We start from the raw sequence: 21350 nt of genomic DNA on the forward strand, positions 1-21350 counted from the left end.
GCCCCTTCGGCCTTGTCATCAGACATTTTCCGAAGCCTCTGCTTTCGGGGTCTGAAGGATGGGTCAACATTGAGCGAATGTTCAATAACATCCCGATTTACTCCACAGAGATCATTAGCCGACCATGCAAAAACATCTTTGTTGTTGAATAAAAACCTTATCAAAGTTTTCTCCTGGTCTTCAGATAATTGCGAGCCCAACAGCACCTTCTGCTCTGCTATGTCCTCACACAATAGCATGGTCTTCGGCTGATCTGCTGAAGCTGCCTTCTCCCTTCTGAATTTGTACTGTTCACAAGCTTCAGTTCCATCTATATTATGGATTGCCTTAGAGTCGGTCCAGCTTCCTTCGGCCCTTCTAGCAGCTTCCTGGCTTCCATGGATAGCAATAGGCCCTTGGTCCGAAGGTATCTTCATGCAAAGATAGGCAGGATGAAGGATTGCTTCGAAGGCATTAAGAGTACCACGACCAATAATTGCATTGTAAGGATATTCCATGTCAACAATGTCAAACACAACTTGCTCAGTTCTAGTGTTGTTGATGAATCCGAAGGTTACTGACATGGTGATCTTGCCCAGTGCTACAATCTGTCTTCCTCCGAAGCCACAAAGAGGATGTGTAGCATCATGAATCTTATCTTCTGGCTCTTGCATCTGTCTGAAGGCTTTAGCAAATATGATGTCAGCTGCACTGCCTGTATCGACCAAGACATTGTGAACCAGAAATCCTTTGATAACACAAGAGATAACCATGGCATCGTTGTGTGGGTAATCTTTGAGCTGAAGGTCCTCTTGAGAGAAGGTAATAGGAATGTGAGACCATCTTGATTTGATGAAGGGTCCTTGCACCCCAACATGCTGTACTCTTCTCTGCGCTTCCTTCTTCTGCTTCTTGTTAGCTGGCTCTGAGGACGAGCCACCTGTGATCGGGAGCACCAGCTTCGGGTCCGAAGCAACTCCAGCTTGATTGTTGAACGAAGCCATTAGCTCAGAAAAGTGGAAGTGAGTTCACCGGAGGTGGGCGCCAATGTTGGGGACTTGTTCTCAAATGCTAAGAGTTAAGAACAAGGCAACATAAAAAGTGTTAAGTGTTAAAGTCCTTCGTCCTTCGAAGCATTATGTCCCTTCGGGAAATAGTGAGTTTCGGACGAAGGTCATAAGAGACATACCTTCGTAAACATAACAAGTAATGACGAAGGACTCATATAAAGCATGAAATATAATATAAGCATCATCATAGAATCATTTCTATTTTATTAACATGGAAAAATAGAAATGATTTCAAATTACAAGTGTACCTTCGGTCCTGAGAGAAGGTAAAAAGTACAAGCGTGACGCAAAAGCAAATGCCAAGTCAGCGTGAACAGTACGGGGGTACTGTTCATCTATTTATAGACACAGGACGCAGCCTGTGACGAATTACAATTATGCCCTTTACAAAAGTTTACAACATTATCTTAGACCTCTATGGATAAAAAGGTCATTCTATCTTTATGTCGGTTTGCAACGCCGAAGCTCTATAAAAAGGAACCTTCGGCCATTTCCTGGGGACGATTTCAGCCGAAGCTGCTTCTTCACGCAAGACCTTCGGCGCAACGAAGCATGGGCCCAACACACGGATCATCGCAGCTTGGTTCAATTGGATGAACAACGTTTGCACACTCCATGACAACAGAAAATGTTTACTCATTTATTGGGATTGTAGTACAAAATTATATACAAGAAAGGGGTCGACAATAGTGTAGCTGACGCATTGTCTCGACATCCGGAGGTTCAGCTCTCCTGTTCGGCATTGTCTACTTGCACTCCACAATGGATAAGAGATGTTGCTGATTCTTATCACCATGATGATATGGCTTCGACTATAATTGCCAAGTTAGCCATTGATGCTAAAGCAGTACCATCTTATTCATGGCACAATGGAATTCTTCGCTATAAAAACCGAATTTGGGTGGGACAGTCTCTGGCACTGCAACAAAGATTATTATCAGCTTTTCATGAGTCTGCAGTGGGTGGTCATTCAAGCATTCCAGTTACTTATGCGCGATTGAAACAATTGTTCGCTTGGAAGGGTATGAAGAAATTAGTCTATGAGTTTGTGCGCCATTGTCGTATATGCCAACAGGCCAAAGCAGATCGGGCTCGTTTGCCAGGACTTCTACAACCACTTTCGGTACCTATAGAATTACGGGAAATGATTTCTATGGATTTCATTGAAGCACTACCCCGTTCTCAGTCATTTACATGCAATTTGGTTATTGTGGACACCTTCACCAAATATGCAAATATTTTACCCCTCAAGCATCCATTTACTGCCCTCTCTGTTGCTCGACTGTTTCATGACCAAGTATACAAACACCATGGGCTGCCCAAATCCATCATTTCTAATCGGGACAAAGTGTTTGTGAGTCATTTATGGCGGGAGTTGTTTCGTTTGGAAGATGTTTAGTTGCGCATGAGCTCATCTTATCATCCACAGTCCGATGGCCAAACAGAGCGTGTAAACCAAAGTTTGGAAATGTTCTTGCGTTGTTTCGTTCATGCTTGTCCTCACCAATGGAGTCAGTGGTTACTGGTGGCACAGTTTTGGTATAACTCTTCACCTCACTAGCTACTGGGCATACACCATTTGAACTCATGTATGGGTGTCAGCCGCACCATTTGAACTCTTCATGCTTGTCCTCAGCTGTTTGGGGACAACCAGCAATTTTAGGAGGGAGGAATGTTAGCCACATCAGTGAATCAGCTGAAGATGGTGAAGCTGGAGAAGTGTCAGATGGACTGCGCCAAGACGGCAAAATGCCCAGGAAGCAGAATATGCGTGTATTCGGGCCTAACTGGGTAAACTAGTAACAACCGTATTAATACTTGTGAAGACTATATGAGAGGGTATGAAATGTAATAACCTAAACTTCCACTTAATTCCAGACATCACGACACTACCAGCTCTCTGCCATATCTTTCTGTTTCTCTATATATTTCTCTTCTCTTATACATCTTCCCTAGTAATCTGTTAACCCTCTCCTGATGCCCATCATCGGCCTCGCCCTCACCGGAGCACCGAACTGGTACTCCTTGCTCGCGGGGGAAAAGTTCTCATCTTTCTCCCCGAGCTCACCTCGGCATCCCCGACGGTCTGGGTCGCCACAGCCAACTTCTCCACTAGCTGGCCGACCTCCACCCCTTCCTTCGCCTTGGCCAGCGTGAGGCGCACGAAGCTGCCAAGGGTCGTAGGGGATGTGAGCGGCACGGCGTTGACCCAGTTGACAGCGGTGATGTCGAGCGCGTTGGGGAGGACGTGCCCCTGCACGGCGGCCACGTGCGTCGGGTGCGCTGCGTAGGACGCCAGGCTCTCCCTGGTGGCATGGCGGGTGTGGAGGAGGTGCGTGGGGCTGGTGAGGTGGTGCGAGGCCATTGCGGCAACGCACGCACGGTGTTCGGTGGATTGCCACCACGGATGGCGGCGCTACGGAGCAGAGGAGGTGACGGGGACGGGGGCTGGACCCCTAAGCGGAGCCCCACTACAGCCGTCCCACCGACCCGGGAGTCCGGGACCCAATGGCGTCGTCATCGATGGCATCGTTGTCGCGTCGTTCCGTCTTGCACGCCTCCTACACCCGCTCGCAGTTTTCCGCGACCGACATCTGCAGCCACTTCATTCCTCTCGTCTCGAAGTATGCCTCTTGACTCCAAATCGCAGGCACAGGCCACATTCCCGTCCATCTCTCTCTACCTTTCGTCAGGTCCCAACTTTTTTCTGTTTAACAGTGAGTAGTGATTCTCTCTGCGTGCGCAGGTACGTACTTTAGAACCCTAGATGCAGCGACCTGGATGGTGTCCCATCGCTGCCGACGGCCTCGTGCGCGCTCCTCCGGTCGAAGTCCTGGCCGACAACGATCTTGTTTCTAATGTTTTAAAACTTTTTACAAGAACTTGCATATTTCTATATTGGATGTCAGGTGCTCAAGTATGGAAGAACTTGTTTCGAATTAATGTTTTAAAACCTTTTACAAGAAGACCTGTTCATAACTTAATTGTCACCGGTGTGTTATGAGTTATGACTCTTGGTAAACTTGTTGTTTTCATGGTAATTTTCCCTTCAATCCTTCTACAATAATAAACAGGTTGGGTGCAAGATGGGCTATGGATTCTGTGCTACTGGAACAATGATCTTCAAAAGTAATCTGTCTTCTCGAGAAATTGTAGAGCAGCTGGTCCATGCATCCTACTATTCTCAGATCCAAAATGTTGTTTTCATGGTAATTTTCACTCAAATAGTAGTGGTTGCGTGAGGTTTCTATCTATTCAAAATAAAGAAACAATATGACATTTGAATGCAATGATTATTGCTTATTTTGTGTCTAAGTCAGCAAAAGATTGGGGCTAGCGCGAATTTGTGACATTAACTAGCCTGTTTGATCAGGATGCAGGCTTTCTTCTATAGGATATCGTTGTGTTTTTTGCCGAGGTGCTCATCCTGAAGGCAACAACAACTATGCAGGAGCTTACCAACGAAGATTCTGAAATATGCAGTTCAAGTTACGGATGTCAGGCTGAAACTTTACCAACGCGGCCATCATTCACATGGAAACTGGAAAATTTCTTGTCTTTTAAAGAGATTATGGAGTCCAAAAGATTTTTAGTAAAATTTTTCAGGCTGGAGGTTGAGTTGCGGATAGGAAAAGTAAATTTATTCACTTTCTTGTCTTATACAGCTTCACCAAACCCTTACTTTGTCTTTACCTCATCGTAAGTTGCAGGTGTATATGAGTCGTTTGATACGATCTGCATATGCTTGGAGAGTGATCAATCATCTGGGTATGATCCTGATAAGAACTTTTGGGTACATTATAAAATGGCTATAGTTAACCAGAAGAATTCGGCAAAAACTGCGTGCAAGGAATCTTCAATCTGCACAAAAACATGGAATAATTCACTTCTCCATTTTATAAAGACTTCAGACATGGTTGACACTGATGTTGGCTTTCTTGTTCGGGACTGATAGGAATCGGGGCGGCGGATTCCCGGATTGATCGCAGGTTGTAGTGGTGGGTGATTGGTGGCCAGGGTTTGAGGCGCGATGCACAGCGGCGGGGCGCCGTGTTCACCGCGCGTGAGAGAAGAGAGGCGCGAGGAAAGGGGCAGCTAGGTCACAGTAATCTCCCGGCTCCCTCTGGGAAGCCGGAACAATCTTGTTTCTGCTTGATCTATAGAGTGGTGCTTACAATTATTTATACTCCCTTCTAGTCCTTATGTAATGAGATAGATCTCATCTTTTCTCTCTAACAAAGCTTATCTTCTAATCCCTATCTTCTCTCTAGCAAATCTTATCTTTTAATCCTTATCTGCATGCTTTATGCTGTTGCCCGGCGCCTATAGTGGCGGCCGGTCATAACATCTCTCCCCGCCTGCGCAAACAGCTCGTCCTCGAGCTGGAAGTCTGGGTAGTGCGCCTTGAACTCGTCGACTGTCTCCCATGTTGCGTCGTCTTCAGGGAGGTCGCGCCACTTGATCAGCACGCGCCAAACGCCTCGGCGCTGCTGCGCCTGAAGGGCGCGTTCCGGCCCCGGGAGGATGCGTCCATCCATGACCGGCGGAAGGGAGGCCGGAGTTGCTGGAGGTTCGCCATGGTGAGGCTTCAGCAGCCCTACGTGGAAAACGTCGTGGATGCGCGCCCCGTCCGGAAGCTGTAGACGGTAGGCGACGCTGCCGATGCGTTCCACCACTTGAAATGGCCCCCGCATAGTGCGGCCCAAGCTTGCGCTTGGCACGGGGGTCCAAGGACTGCGCCGTTCGGTGCAGCAGGCGCAGCCAAACCCAGTCTCCCACAGCATACTCCACGTCGTGGTGGTTGGCATCGTAGTATTTCTTGGACATCTGCTGGGCTTGAAGAAGACGTTGACGAGCTTCAGCAAGTATCTCGTCCCGACTGCGTAGAAGAGTCTCAGTCGCCTCTGTCCGCGCTGACCCTGGTGTATAGGGCAGGATGGGTGGCGGGGAACGACTGTAGACCACCTCAAAGGGGGTGGCTCGCAGAGCGGTGTGGAAGGAGGTGTTGTAGCAGTATTCCGCCCACGCGAGCCAGTCGACCCACGCACGGGGTCGATCGCCTGTGACGCAGCGCAGGTACATAGCGAGCACCTTGTTGACCACCTCGGACTGGCCGTCCGTCTGTGGATGGAAGGCGGTGCTCATGCGCAACTTCACGCCTGCCATCCCGAAGAGGTCGCGCTAGACGTGCCCCGTAAAGACGGGGTCTCTGTCGCTGACGATGGAGGAGGGGAAGCCGTGTAGACGAACAATGCCCTTGAAGAACGCTCGAGCGACCGTTGTCGCAGTGTAGGGGTTCCCGAGCGCGATGAAGTGTGCATATTTGGAGAAGCGATCGACGACCGTCAGGATCACCGACTTGCCACCCACCTTAGGCAATCCTTCAATGAAGTCGATGGAGATATCAGCCCACACTTGCGAGGGCACTTCCAGCGGTTGCAGCAGCCCTGCCAGCTGCGATGTCGCTGTTTTATTGCGCTGACATGTGGTATAGGTGCGCACCAAGTCCCGCACCAATGCACGGTCGCCGGGGATGTAAAAATCTGCTCGTAGGCGATGTAGAGTCTTTTGGATGCCCTCATGGCCGGCGGAGTGGGCCAGGGAGAGGGCCTGGTGGCGCAGGTCAGCATGGCCAGGCACGTAGATGCGGTTACCATGGAGTAGTAGCCCGTCGTCGATGCGCCATGGGCCCTGCAGCTCGCCCGCCTCGAAGCACCGGCGCACATCCTTAGCATCGTCCGCGTGCGACGTCGCGTGGCAGATGTCGTCGATGAAGGTGAAAGACGGCCCCGAGCGCACGCATAAGGCCGACCCGAAGCTGGTGCTGCCCTCCTCAGCGTCGCGGCGGGACAAGGCGTCCGCTACGACGTTGAGGCATCCTGGACGGTACATGACGTCGAAGTCGTAGCCAAAGAGCTTGCTGATCCATTGGTGCTGAGGCATGGTCGACAGACGCTGGTCCAGCAAGAACTTCAAGCTGTAATGGTCAGTACGAATAATAAAATGACGCCCCCACAAGTAAGGGCGCCAATGGCGTACTGCCTGCACCAGCCCAATCAGCTCGCGCTTATATGCCGCCAGCTTGAGGTGGCGAACGGCGAACGGTCTGCTGAAGAAAGCGAGAGGCTCGGCGCCCTGGTGTAGGACGGCGCCGAACCCCACGCCGGAGGCGTCGCAGTCCACCATGAAGTCCTTGTCGAAGTCGGGCATCTGAAGGACCGACCCCGTGGTGAGGGCGCGCTTGAGCGCTTGGAAGGCCTCCGCGGCCTCCTCATCCCATGCGAAGGCGTCTCGGCGCAGAAGACGTGTCAGGGGCGCTGCGATGAGGCCGAAGTCCCGGATGAATTTCCGGTAGTAACCGGCCAAGCCCAGGAAACCACGGAGACCCCGGGCGGAGCGCGGTGTTGGCCACGAGGTGACTGCCGCCACCTTGGCGACATCCATGGCCACAGGGGCGGAGGGCCCGTTATGGCCAAGTATGGCCCGTGCCATACCTCAAATCGGCCCAGTAAAAGAAAACCTAGGTATTCAGCCCAGCCCGTCGTACCTCCGTCTCCTAGCCAGTAGCTGCAGCACGCCGCATGCCCAGTGCAGCCGCCCCAGCACAAACGGCCGCTCGCAGGTCGCAGGTCGCCCGCTCCTCGCCCGGCCGACCGGCTGCCTGCTCGTGAGCTCGTCTGTCTGCAGCCGCGGCCGCCTGCGGCTGCCCGCCTCCATCTCTGGCTTGCTGCGTCCTGTCGACTGCCGTCCGTCCGTCCGCCGGTCCGCGCCCGTTTGCTGCTTGCCGCCCTGCCCGCCTCCGTCTCTGGCTACTGGCTTGCTGCTACCTGCAGCCTACTCGTCCGTCCGTCCGTGGTGGCCATTTGCTGCTTGCTTTGCTTTTGCTTAAGCCTTAATTGCTTTGCTCCGTCCGACCGGCCGCCTGCTTCAGCCGTGCCCACGTAACTAAAATAATTGCTGATTTGGCATATAATTTACAAGGGATTCTTCATCTAAGCTACTCCTTAATGATGTTTTTATACTTCAATTTTGTTTTACTGTAAGATATGTTTTTATCATTGCCATACCTTATTTTTGGGTCGTGCTCCGCCACTGCATGGCCACACCGTCCTTGGAGATGACGTGGCCCAAATAGGCCACTGAAGGCGCCCCGAATGAGCACTTCGAGCGCTTTAGGTGGAGCTGGTGCGCCCGAAGCTCATTCAGGACGATGGTGACTTGCTGCAGATGCTCTACCCATGACGAGCTATAGATAAGAATGTCGTCGAAGAAGACGAGCACAAACCTCCTTAGGTACGGCCGTAGGACGTCGTTCATCAAGGCCTAGAATGTCGCCGGGGCATTGGAAAGCCCGAACGGCATCACTAGGAACTCATAGTGGCCATGATGAGTGCGGAACGCCGTCTTGGCGATGTCGTCGACGCACATCCTCACCTGATGATAGCCCGAGCGCAAATCGAGCTTGGTGAAGAAGCGAGCCCCATGGAGCTCGTCGAGAAGCTCGTCCACGACGGGGATGGGAAACTTGTCCTTGGCAGTCTTGGCGTTGAGGGCGCGGTAGTCGATGCAGAAACGCCAGGACTTATCCGCCTTGCGGACAAGGAGTACCGGCGCCGAGAATGGTGAACTGCTAGGGCGGATGATCCCCTGGGTGAGCATGGCGTCGCACTGGCGCTCCAGCTCATCCTTCTGTAGCTGGGGGTATCGGTATGGTCGCACGGCGACCGGTGCTGTTCCCGGGAGCAGATGGATGCAGTGGTCGTATGGTCGAGCCGACGGCAGGCCTCGAGGCTCCTCGAATGTGGAGGCATGCTAAAGAAGAAGCCGGTCCAGCATGGGTTGCTGGTCACTTGCGGCTACCACCGCTGCTACGGAGGCTCGAGGGTCAGGAGGGTCGGCACCCCCGATGCCCCGCCACAATACACGGTGGTCGTCGCGCTGGAATGCCATCGTCATGGCCTCTAGGTCCCAAGTGATGGGCCCTAAGGTCCGCAGGTAGTCGACGCCGAGGATGAAGTCGAAGCAACCCAAGTCGAGGCCGACGCACGTGATGGAGAAGTGCTCGTTCTCGATGGAGATGGGCACATCGCGGGCCACCCCGGCGCAGCGAAGGTTGTCACCATTTGCGACAGTGACCCTGAGGTGCTCCCCTGCGGTGGGTACCAGCCCCAAACGACGCATGGTGGCACTCTGGAGGAAGTTATGCGTGGAGCCGGTGTCCAGCAGAGCCATAAGTCGCTCCCCCTTGACCATCACCGGAAGCACCATGGAGCTCTCTGTGCAAATGCCTGCGAGTGCTTGGAGGGAGACCACAAAAGCAATGGCAGCCTCAGGGTCCTGGATGGATGCAGCCTGTAGTCCTGCGTCATCGGTAGCCGCGGGCGCGCCCTTGTCGACGATGTAGTTCCCACACTCCAAATAGAAGAGACGCTGGCACACGTGACCCAGAACATATGGCTCGTCACAGTTGTAGCACAACCCTTGACGACATCGCTCTTGCATCTTCGCCGGCATGAGCCGACGAAAGGGGCACCCCCCTGGAGGTGTATGCGCCGCTGCAGGAGGTTGCCCCCCACTTGCGCACGCGCCGGTGGCTGCTGGGGCGGGCGAGGGGCGTGTCGCGTGGGGCGGGATGTCGGAGCCGGCTGTGCGGCCGCCGTGCATAGCTCAAATGCGCGAGCATAGTACATGGCAGTCTGAAGATCCCGTGGATGGTGCATCTGCACTTGCACCCGTATGTGGTCGGGAAGGCCGCCGATGAAGAGTTCCGCCCGCTGAACCGAGGATACGCTGTCGACGTGACACACAAGCGCTTGGAAGCGCTCGGCGAACTCCTGCACCGTGGACTGAAAGGGAAGCCGACCCAACTCCGCAAGTCGGCTGCCCTGTATTGGCGGCCCGAAACGCAGGTGGCAGAGTTCCCGGAACCGTTCCCACATCGGCATGCCCTCGTCCTGCTCGAGGGCATAGTACCACGTCTGGGCCGTGCCCCTCAAGTGGTATGAGGCCAGCCATGTGCGGTCGGAAGCGAGCGTGCGTTGGCCCCAAAAAAACTGCTCACATTGATTGAGCCAATTTACGGGGTTAGCAGTGTCGTCGTATGTTGCGAACTCCAGTTTGTAGAATCGTGGAGGCAGGGGATCGGATGCCACGGGTGCCGTCGGTGGTGCTGCTGGCGGGGACGAGCACTGGCCCCTGGACACCGGGGGCGGAACGCTGCTGCCGTGGAACAGCGACCCATCCACCTTGCCGTAGAGGACATCGGTCGCCGATGAGCCCCCGTGAGAGGGAACTCCCCCAGCGGCTGGCTGAAATGACACATGTGGTTGTATGGCGACCGATCTGAAGACGGGCGCCGATGTCACGGTCGCCCATGCCGGCAGTGGTGAGGGCAAGGGAGGAAATCGGACCATATGGATGGGGAGGCCCTGGGACGCCTGTGGTGAAGAAGATGAAGCGGAACCTGCCCAGTTCGGCGGCATCCCGTATTGGTACGAGGTCGCCGGCGCGGGCGGTTGCTGCGGCGGAGGTAGCTGCGACGGAGGTAACGGTGGTGGCGGCATATAAGGCCCTGTCAGGAAGGCGCGGATCCCGACCACCGCCTGGCCCAGCTCCAGGATGGCCGCCGTCATCTCATGAGGCGTGAATGCCTGGAGGCGGGAAGAGCCCGCCAGGACGTCGGCTGGCGGCGCAGTGGGCACCAGCGCGGCCGCCGTGTGATCGTCGAGCATGGGGGCGTTCGTCCCCTGGGATGCCGGTGCCTGCAGCTGGGCACCTGGCGGCTGGGACAGCCCCGGAGATGGTGGCGACTGCGGGTGGTGGGGAGAAGGTGGAGGGTTGGGGCTAGACATGGTGATCGAACCTGAAATTGCTGATACCAGGTTGATAGGAATTGGGGCGGATTCCCGGATTGATCGCAGGTTGTAGTGGTGGGTGATTGGTGGTCGGGGTTTGAGGCGCGATGCACAGCGGCGGGGCGCCGTGTTCACCGCGCGTGAGAGAAGAGAGGCGCGAGGAAAGGGGCAGCTAGGTCACAGTAATCTCCCGGCTCCCTCTGGGAAGCCGGAACAATCTTGTTTCTGCTTGATCTATAGAGTGGTGCTTACAATTATTTATACTCCCTTCTAGTCCTTATCTAATGAGATAGATCTCCTCTTTTCTCTCTAACAAATCTTATCTTCTAATCCCTATCTTCTCTCTAACAAATCTTATCTTCTAATCCTTATCTGCATGCAATCTTATCTTCTAATCCTTATCTGCATGCTTTATGCTGTTGCCCGGCGCCTATAGTGGCGGCCGGTCATAACAGGGACACTTATATTTTTACTTGTGAAATCATAGACTGTTGTCCATGGTTTGATTTCTTCGATCTTGAAGTGTGTTTTCTTTTCTTAATGTCTTGTCTATTTGTGCTTTTTAATGCACAGACGGAGGGAAGTTTAGTGAAACAGCTGATGAGTACGGTTTTACTGATTTGCTACAGCATATGCCAACGAAAACAATTGTAAGCATATCAGATAGTGCACCTATCGGATTGCAGTTAAGAGTCTTGTGAACCCTTTTTTGGCAAGCTAATAAATGATTTGCATTGTTTAATGAGGTTTATGTAGCATCATCTATCCATGTTGAAGCAGGCCTGTCTTGGCCCTTTTGTTTACTATTTTAGCTACATTTTTGTGTGCCTGTTACTGCTGAAGACTGCTCACCTAGCTATGGCCCATAACAAACATGTCCTGCTGTGTATTGCAATGATGCTTCATATGCACATTTTAGACCTAGATGGTGTACTCAGTGGCTGGGCGCAAAGGTTATACTAGTTCTGACACATGATTGCTCGTTGTAGGGGTTACAAGCGGGCGAGAGAGGGAAGTATTGCAAGTCTCTATGTGTTATTTGTCTAAGACTCTCCTCTTTCGTGAGGCTGACCCTCTCCCTTTATAGATCAAGGGAGAGGTGGTTACAAATAGCTTCTCCAGTAAGGGAGCACAACATTAAGATAAAAGGAAGGGTTCACCCTTAGTAAAACCTTGTCACCCTTAGTAAACCTAGACCTTAGATCCGTAGGTCATGAGTTGGATTCAGGCCTAGGACCCATAGGGCGTCAGGGGACTCAAGCCTGAGATCCGTAGGTCATGAGTTGGACTCATGCCTAGGGTCCGTAGATCATGAGTGGGAGGAAGTTTGGCTCTTCCCGTGCTGCGTCTCACTGTCAGGTGTAATAATGAAGTGTGTGCGAAGCTGACAATGAGATCACTTTGACAGCCATGCAGAATCCACTTGAGTGGGTCCCGATCGATCCATCTGACCCCTCTCGCCTAACTCCGCCTCACCTGACCTCATGTCTCGACGCGCAGGGGTTATCCAGTGGCGCGGTGGATTTACTTGTGACGGATGGGCTTGCCACTATCCTTCCACTAACTCATGGCCCCAGGGGCCCCTGGGGATTAGATATTGATAATAATATTTAGCAAGGTAATGTATATATACAGGAGTGTAACACATAATTTAGCCAAAATGACTAACTTTTGAAGCAGCATCGAGGTTTAGGGTGAGATTGAAGTCAGTAAGTCCCTAAAACGACCAAATCTACTCTAGATCAATGGTCCTACAGTCAGCACAACTTTGATACCATTTATATCACACCCGATTTTAGAAGGCAACCCGAATGTAAACCATGCACGTGATAGTATCAAAATCATGTACATAGTGATTACATAAATCTCATACCATTACATAATGCTCGAATAATAAAGAGTATTAAGCTGTATTACAAACTATTTTCTTAAACATCACATAGTTCAATATACTCATGTGGAAACACAAACTAAGATAACTAGATCCTCCAAAGGTATCTGTCTAGGGGAGATCACTAGTATGATCCTCGAACTCATCAAAGTCTTGGAACTACTAGATATCTTCTTCATCAACCTCTTCTTCACCTAAGCAAGGGTTGCACTGAGGGCAACCTAGTGTTTGTATGAAAGCAAGGGTGAGTACACAACATACTCAACAAGTGTCCTATTTGGCTAAGGTGTACTAGCTTTATGTGCGGTTTGGCTAATAGCTGTTGCTTTAAGTTCATCAGGTTATTAAAATTAACATAAGCCAAGTTTTAGCATTATCCCGAGATTATCTTCCCATGAGAATAACCTCTCCGTGATTAAATCTGTCGTTATCATTATCATAACTAGAACCATGATATATCTAATAAAAAGGATCCCAAGACTGTTCTTAACTGTGAGCATGGATGATATATCAATTTTAATTAACCCTTTATAGCGGTTGCACACATTACCCATGAGCCATGGTCCCTATTTGCCTTGGGTTGTACAAACCCTTAAACACTTCTAATATGAGTCGGCAATGTTTCACTATATAGCCTTTACAAAGATTTCCCAAACGTATAAACACCCTTTAGGTTTCCTCAGTTCCAAAGAATAGGATTCCTCCCCAAGGTGGTGACTGACAAAAAACCAAATGAATAAACCTCAACACCCATCCTTAGCAGAGCCAAGACTACACCTAGGCCTCTTTTACGGTACAGCAGTGAAGCAAACTACACATCTAATTCCTCTAATTAATCAGCTAAGGGTGTCCATACCACCCTCATGGTTGCACTATTTTCCCGGGTGATCACTCAACGAACTGGTCCTTAGGAAGAAACACTTGGGAAATAGCCCAAGCCTCCAGGTTACCACAAATACATTGGAACATCATATCATAGTATCATCATCACATCATCTTCATTTATTATATTCAATCACTAGCATTAAAGTTAAACATCACCGCTCATTCCCATGGATAAACAAGGATAAGGAAAACAAAAAAACTAGTCATCCTTAGGTCGATCATGTTGTGTGGAAAAGTAAGTTCTCATACGAAAATAAGACATAAATAGGTCTGAGGACACTTGCATTCGTCAAACTGATGTTTAGGGTCTTCACTGGCAACTCCTTTGGGTTCCATGAACTGATCTTCATCTATACGATACAAACATACATTCAATATACTAGAAAATGAAATAACAACACACCAATAATATGCAACAGGGCAACAATATTTTGGAAAAGTTTTTCATCAATCTATAGGATATATATAGGTTCAGTGGTCATCTAAAATATATATGTTTTGGTGTGCTAGTTATGAGCATGTTGGGGGCCTAGTTGGTCGAAGATCCTCAAAACAGTTAACCTTCGACAGAAGCAGATGCATTTCAGGCACATAATAAAAGGTGGACAAAGATGAATTTTGGTCGAAGAAGCTTGCAGAGAGGCTATAACCACACACATGTGTGGCGAAGGTGAAAATTGAAGTTACTAGCTTCGGCGCGGCGAAGGCTTCGTGTGCCAAAGCAATGAAGGAGAAAAGGTTGAAGACTTGTGCAACAAGAAAGATAGAGAAAAGACATTGTGCCCCCATAATATTTGTAAATAATAATTGTAAACTTTGTGGGCATGCTTGTAATTTCATACCTCGGTTGCAGGATTTGTATAGTCAGGGTATTCGAACCCTATGGCATTCATAACTCTGTTTATCTTGAGTTTACCCCGGCTCTTGAAGGTGGATGACATATCTTCATGTTCTCTCACAAGATAGTTCTCAACAATCTCGTTACACCTCTCTTCTATTAACTTCAGCCACCCAACAGAAGGAGCTTTGTACGAAGCTTGTTCTTTGTACTCAAATGCCAGTGTAACAAGCCCATCTTCCTTTGTCTTCACTTCCTTTGGCAACTTCCACCCAGTTTAGGTCGGGAAGATATTATATGCAAATGCCTCTTGAATCAGGTCTTGAGAGCCGATTCTCTCGGCGACCGTGTTGAAAATTTTGTAGCACTTTTCGGCACTTCGCCCATTTCACACTTTAGCCTCTTTAAACTGAATCTAGTATTCAAAGGACTCATCAGCATGTTTTTGAAATCTTTGCAGTTCTCAGAATTGACCTTCGTGTAGAACCATTCCTTCGTCCAGTCCACATGCCACTTTGTCTGGTACGCTATAACCAGGGCAACTGTGTCTTTGCGATACACAAAATTGTAGCACCTGAACTTGTTGTGAAGGTTGTCCGGGGCCCTTTCCTTTGTCTGATAATGCAAATCATGAATTCTGCAAAATGCATCAACCTCGGTGCATCCACCCTGGTTTCGAATAGCCCAAATATAGATGCCAAGGTGAACTATAGCATTTGGCGTCAGTTGATGCATGAATACCTGGTAGTTTTGTAATATCTTTGCAATCAGTTGATACATGGGAAACCAAAGTCCAGCCTTGAAAAAGCTTCTCTAGACACCTTCATCTTTCTTGGGCTTCGGAGTCGTCTCTTCTCGAGGGAGTCAAACATTGGCCTTGTTGCTAAAGTAACGAGGCTTCTTCATTGTTTGCAAATCTTTATCCTTCAGTGTGGACCGACCTATCTCAATGTGATTTGGTTTCGATGTCCTATCCTTCGTCAACTCCTCCATAGGCTTCACTGAGGACAAAGCCTTCATAGCTTCGGAAATCGGCAAAGTGTCCTGAAGTGCCTCTGAAGAAATCGGAGTGATCAGACTAGCAGGTGAGCAGGTTTTAGCCATCTAGAGAATCTCTACCCGAAGGCGTCTTCCTAAAACTAGTCTTTGAAGTAGCGGTGGAGAAAAAAGCTTCAAAGTCGTAGAAAATTTTGGTAGCAGGTGGGTGAGAGCAGTAAATGTGACTCGCACCCACCAGCTCCATCGCTTTTATACAGAGAAGTGGGCGCGAAAGGGCGTGAGCCACGAAAAAGTTTGCGCACACGGACAATAGCATTTCCACCTTCTCTCTATCTAGTGGACCACAACTTTGGCTTCATCTGTACCTAAGTATTTGTTTTACTTTTTCATAACGAGCTTCAGGAAGGTGTTTTTTTGACCTTCGGCACAAGTCCTCCTAGATATATTTTTGCGTTCCGAGCTCGTTATGAAAAAACAAACTCATCCCGCAAGGGGATACTGTTGGATGCCTAGTTGGTCGAAGATCCCCAAAACAGATAACCTTCAGCAGAAGCAGATGCATTTCAAGCATATAATAAAAGGTGGATGAATATGGCTTTTGGCCGAAGCAGCCTGCAGAGAGGCTACGACCACACACATGTGTGGTAATGGTGAAAATCGAAGTTACTAGCTTCAATGTACTAAAGGCTTCGTTTGCCAAAGCGATGAAGGATAAAAGGTTGAATACTTGTGCAACAAGAAAGAAAGAAAAAAATACATTGATGCCCCCGTAATATTTGTAAATCATAATTGTAAACTTTGTGGGCATGATTGTAATTTAATACGAAGTTGTACCCCTCCCCTATAAATAGGTGAACAGTGTCATGCATAAATTTACCTTTTGGAGGGTATCAAGCTTCGTCTCTCTTAGCCTTTGAAGTACCTTTGAGCTATATCTCGTGTAAAGCTGATGGTAAGCCTGTACATTTAAATCATAAGAAGGATGCAATAAAAGAATGCCAAGGCATGCAAGATGACTAACATGTTTCATTCTTCATCACACTTTTATACTTTTTTACTTCGTCTGTACTCTTTATTTACACCTTCCCCTTTGACTCTCTCTTTAGAAATGAGACAGCTAAAAGGAGAAGGTTTCGATTCTCTAACATGTGTTGCCTTGTTTTTGATATCGTATAGTAATAAAAAACAAGTAACCAATAGAGCAAAACAAACATTATGGTTACACTTTTTATTTACAAAGCAAGCATTAATTAAAAGCATCTAAGTTGGTATTAATCATGTTAAAACTTATTTATAGAAGGATAAGACTAAGTCAAGCCCCATACCAGCTACCGTGGAATTAATTCTAGATTAAAGATTAAATGAATAAGTCGAGCTCCATGTCGACTTCTAAAGGTTGCTTCTAATCAGTCTGAAGACTAAATTAATGAGTAAGCCTCATGCCAACTCCTAAAAGTCACTTTCGATTGTCTAAAGATCTAATGAATGAGTGGGGCCATGCATCGACTCCACAAGATTATCTCTAGGCTATCTCAATACGTAATGAGCCAAGCCCCACACTGACTCCTCAAGATTACCTCTCGGTTATCTCAATACTCAATACTTAATGTGTCGAGCCCCATGTTGACTCCCCAAGATTACCTCTATGTTATCTCAATACTTAATGAGTGAGTCAAGCTCTACTCTGTCTCCCTAAGACTACTTCTAGATTATTTCAATACTTGATGAATGAGTCAACCCCATGTTGACTCCACGAGATTACGTCTCGGTTATCTCAATACTTAATGATAGAATCGAGCTTGGCATTTTTATGGATTATTTCTAGATTTTCTTAAAGGTATGATTTAGTGGAACAACATGATAAATCTTAAAGCCCAATAACAAAGTTCAGCCATGAGTTGACTTCTGAAGTATATGTGAGACCTTAATTGGAAACTCTCATGGATACCTCATTTAGTAACTGTTTTTTAGATAAAGATCTCAATAGTTAGCTCTTCACTATTAACACAAGATGTTAGAAATGAAGACGAAGGAGTTGTGGACGTGTTGACTGATGTTGGGAAGTGAAAGTCTCCTAGAGGGGGGTGAATAGGCGAAACCTATAATTATAAGTTTTGAACATGCACTTTGTTCGGGGTTAGGATTAGAAATAAGTAGTATTGAATTCAGAGTGTGGAAGATAGTTCTTCTTGCTATGAGTTGCTCAACCAATGCGGATAACTTTGGGAGCAAACTCAAACCAATGTGAGCAAGAGAACTTTAGAGAGAGAGGGGAGAGGAGAGACAAATTGATCGGTGAAGATCAATACAAGTTGACACGGTGATTTGTTTCCTGATGTTTGGTTCCAAAGAACCTACTCCCCGTTGAGGAGGCCACAAAGGCTGGGTCTATCGAGTGCTTCTTCTCAATCTTACGGGTCGCTAAGGTAGCGTTTGGTTCTAGAGTTTGGTGGAACCGAACCGTTCTGTTCTAGGAGATATGATGTTTGGTTCGAATCTAGATAGAACTAGGCCACTCAAAAAATGGAATATTCCTCTAATATGCTGCATGTGTGGACTCCCCAAAAACTATCGAACCCGTGCGCTCGTCCAGAGTTCGCGTTTGTCTATCCCATGTACGCTCATCTCTCCTCGCTCAGGCTATGGCCCCTTTCCGGCGACTTGCAAAACAGGAGAACTACCATCTAAACTCTTGAACCAAACAACAAACATAATGGTTCCATTCTATCTTCCAAACAGGGAATAGAGCCATTCTGTTCTAAAAAAATGGAACAGAGCAATTCCATCCAAAATGACTCTTGAACCAAACACTACCTAAGACCCCGCAAGGATCACCACACAATTAGTTGTCTCTTGCAAACTTTACAAAAATACTTAGAGAGTTTAGAGAGAGATAAAGAAAGCACGATTAAGAAAACCAAGCAACAAGAGCAACAAATAAAACACGAATCACACTCTCTCAAGTCACTAATCACTAATAATCACTTGTCTCAATTGTGGAGCTTGGAGAGATTGGAAGCTTTGAACATGTCTTGGAATGGATTGCTAGCTCTGTATTGAATGTGTACGAGTGGAGTGCTTGGATCAAGTGAATGGAGGTGGTTGGGGTTGTATTTATAGCCTCCAACCACTTCCTAGCCGTTGCTCCTTTTTTGCCGATCACGGACGGTCCGTGCTCCTGGTCCGGACGGTCCGCCCCTGCACATCAACGGCTAAAATCGCAACGGTCAGCAGTAATGGCTATATCAACGACTATAGTGCATTTAATGCATCGTTAGATGTCAGATAAATCAGTCGCGGACGGTCCGCGAGGACGCTAAAAATACATTTTACCGAACCCGCCACCTTCGGGTTTTTCTGGGTTTTCAACGATCGGACGGTCCACGCTTGAGGCCGGACAGTCCGCGCTTGGTCTCGAACGGTGCTCGCTTCTCCTTCAGACGTTCCGTAGTGTTAACATTTGTTTTTGCAGAGTTCCTATCTGAGGCACACCCTAGTGTCGCAGACAGTCCGCCACAAGGGCCTAGACGGTCCGCGCATAGGTGTTTTTTCCAAAAAGCTTCTCCTGTCCAGAATAATCTACGGTATTACGAACAGTCGACTTTGAATAGTTGTAGATGAACTTAGAAATGATCAACTAGGCAAACTAGTTAGTCCATAAGGTTTGTGATGGTCGTCAAACACCAAAATCGATTATAGGAAATGTTGAGGCCATTTCCCTTTCAATCTCCCCCTTTTTGGTGATTGATGCCAACACAAACCAAAGCAAATACAAAGTGTAGAAATGTAACTAGTTTGCATTTTGATAGATGTGCAAAATTTACTCTAAAATGAAAGCATTTCTAAGCATATGTGTTTGATTTGATATATTTAACATTTCGGACCACATTTGCACCACTCAGCTAGTTTTTGCAAATTATTTGGAAAAGTCCTTTTAAATAGCCAATGATATAAGAATATGATTTCTAAAAGCATTTTCAAGTTTGAAAATTCACACCCTGTTTTAGATGCTTTTCCTTTGGCTAAATAAAACTCCCACTGAAGAAATTCTCACCTTAGCTGTCAAGAGGGTTTTTGCAAATGATTTGAAATTGGAAAAACAGAAAACAGGGTGGTGGTGCGTTCCTTTTTCTTTGGGCCTATTACTCTCTCCCCCTTTGGCATTAAGCGCCAAAAACAAAGAGAATTAGAGGCCTTGTACAAGATATGAATGTAAATACATGAGTAGAGCAGAGGATAAATGATACCGGCAGAGTCATAGTGGAAGCCTGGCCTTTGCCGATTACTCCATTTCCCTTCCAATCTTAGACTAATCATGGAAATATTCTTAGAAAGACATTAATCTTAGCCTTGGCACAAGAAGAATAAGAAATATGCATTTGTACCAAATGAAAGAGACATGATCAAAGGTATAAAATGTGCAATGTGTGCAAGATTTCAATCAAAGTTCCAAGAATCTAAGATGTTTAGTTCATTCCTAAGCTTGCTAAAAGTCTTTTCATCTAGGGGCTTGGTGAAGGTATTAGCTAATTGGTTGTGGGTGATAACATAAGAAATTTTGATATCCCCTTTTGTTGGTGATCTCTCATAAAGTGACACCGGATGTCTATGTGCTTAGTGCGGCTGTGTTCAACGGGATTATCCGCCATGCGGATTGCACCCTCATTGTCACATAGGAGAGGGACTTTGCTTAACTTGTAGCCATAGTCCCTAAGGGTTTGCCTCATCCAGAGTAGTGCACAACAATGTCCTGCAGCAATATACTCAGCTTTGACGGTGGATAGAGCTACTAAGTTTTGTTTCTTTGAAGCCCAAGACACCAGTGATCTTCCCAGAAACTAACAAGTCCCTGATGTGCTCTTCCTATCAATTTTACATCCAGCATAATTGGCATCAGAATACCCGATTAGATCAAAGGTAGATCCCTTGGGGTACCATAGCCCGAATTTAGGAGTGTAAACCAAATATCTCATGATTCTTTTCACGACCCTAAGGTGAACTTCCTTAGGATTTGCCTGGAACCTTACACACATGCATACGGAAAGCATATTATCCGGTCATGAAACACATAAATAGAGTAAAGAACCTATCATCGACCGGTATACCTTTTGATCTACAAATTTACCTCCTATGTCGAGGTCGAGATGCCCATTTGTTCTCATGGGTGTCTTGATGGGTTTGGCATTCTTCATTCCAAACTTTTTGAGAATATCTTGAATGTACTTAGTTTGACAGATGAAGGTGCCATCTTGGAGTTTCTTGATTTGGAATCCAAGAAAATACTTCAACTCACCCATCATAGACATCTCGAATTTCTGTATCATAATCCTACTAAACTCTTCATAGGATGACTTGTTAGTAGACCCAAAGATAATATCATCAACATAAATTTGGCATATAAACAAGTCTTTATCAACTGTTTTGGTGAAGAGAGTAGGATCAGCTTTACCAACTTTGAAGCCATTAGTGAGAAGAAAGTCTCTTAGGCATTCATACCATGCTCTTGGAGCTTGTTTGAGCCCATAAAGCACCTTGGAGAGCTTATAAACATGTGTAGGATACTCACTATCTTCAAAGCCAGGAGGTTGCTCAACATATATCTCTTCCTTGATAGAGCCATTGAGGAATGCACTCTTCACGTCCATTTCATATAACTTAAAGCCATGGTAGCATTGACTCAAGCCTAGCTACGGGTGTGTAGGTTTCATCAAAAATTCAAACCTTCGATTTGTGACTAACCTTTGGCAACAAGTCGGGCTTTGTTCCTAGTCACCACACCATGCTCATCTTGTTTATTGTGGAATACCTACTTGGTACCTACAACATTTTGGTTA

At 47.6% G+C, this 21350-nt stretch overlaps 1 protein-coding gene across 1 annotated transcript; it reads left to right on the top strand.

The window, feature by feature from the left end:
• Positions 1 to 3003: 3003 nt before the first annotated feature.
• Positions 3004 to 4131, top strand: LOC100276157 (uncharacterized). Its single transcript, NM_001150012.2, has 2 exons — positions 3004 to 3673; positions 3796 to 4131. The coding sequence occupies exons 1-2, from the start codon at positions 3364 to 3366 to the stop codon at positions 3906 to 3908; spliced, it is 423 nt and encodes a 140-aa protein (NP_001143484.2). The 5' UTR covers positions 3004 to 3363; the 3' UTR covers positions 3909 to 4131.
• Positions 4132 to 21350: the final 17219 nt, after the last annotated feature.

Source organism: Zea mays, chromosome 3 (assembly GCF_902167145.1).
Source record: "Zea mays cultivar B73 chromosome 3, Zm-B73-REFERENCE-NAM-5.0, whole genome shotgun sequence".
In the NCBI taxonomy this organism is placed as follows: domain Eukaryota; kingdom Viridiplantae; phylum Streptophyta; class Magnoliopsida; order Poales; family Poaceae; genus Zea; species Zea mays.

Bases quoted from the DNA above. Each gene is read 5' to 3' on its own strand.
- LOC100276157 (NM_001150012.2), top strand. From the start codon at position 3,364: ATGGCGGGTGTGGAGGAGGTGCGTGGGGCTGGTGAGGTGGTGCGAGGC. The intron at 3,674-3,795 runs GTATGCCTCTTG...CTGCGTGCGCAG, and splicing joins TTCATTCCTCTCGTCTCGAA to GTACGTACTTTAGAACCCTA.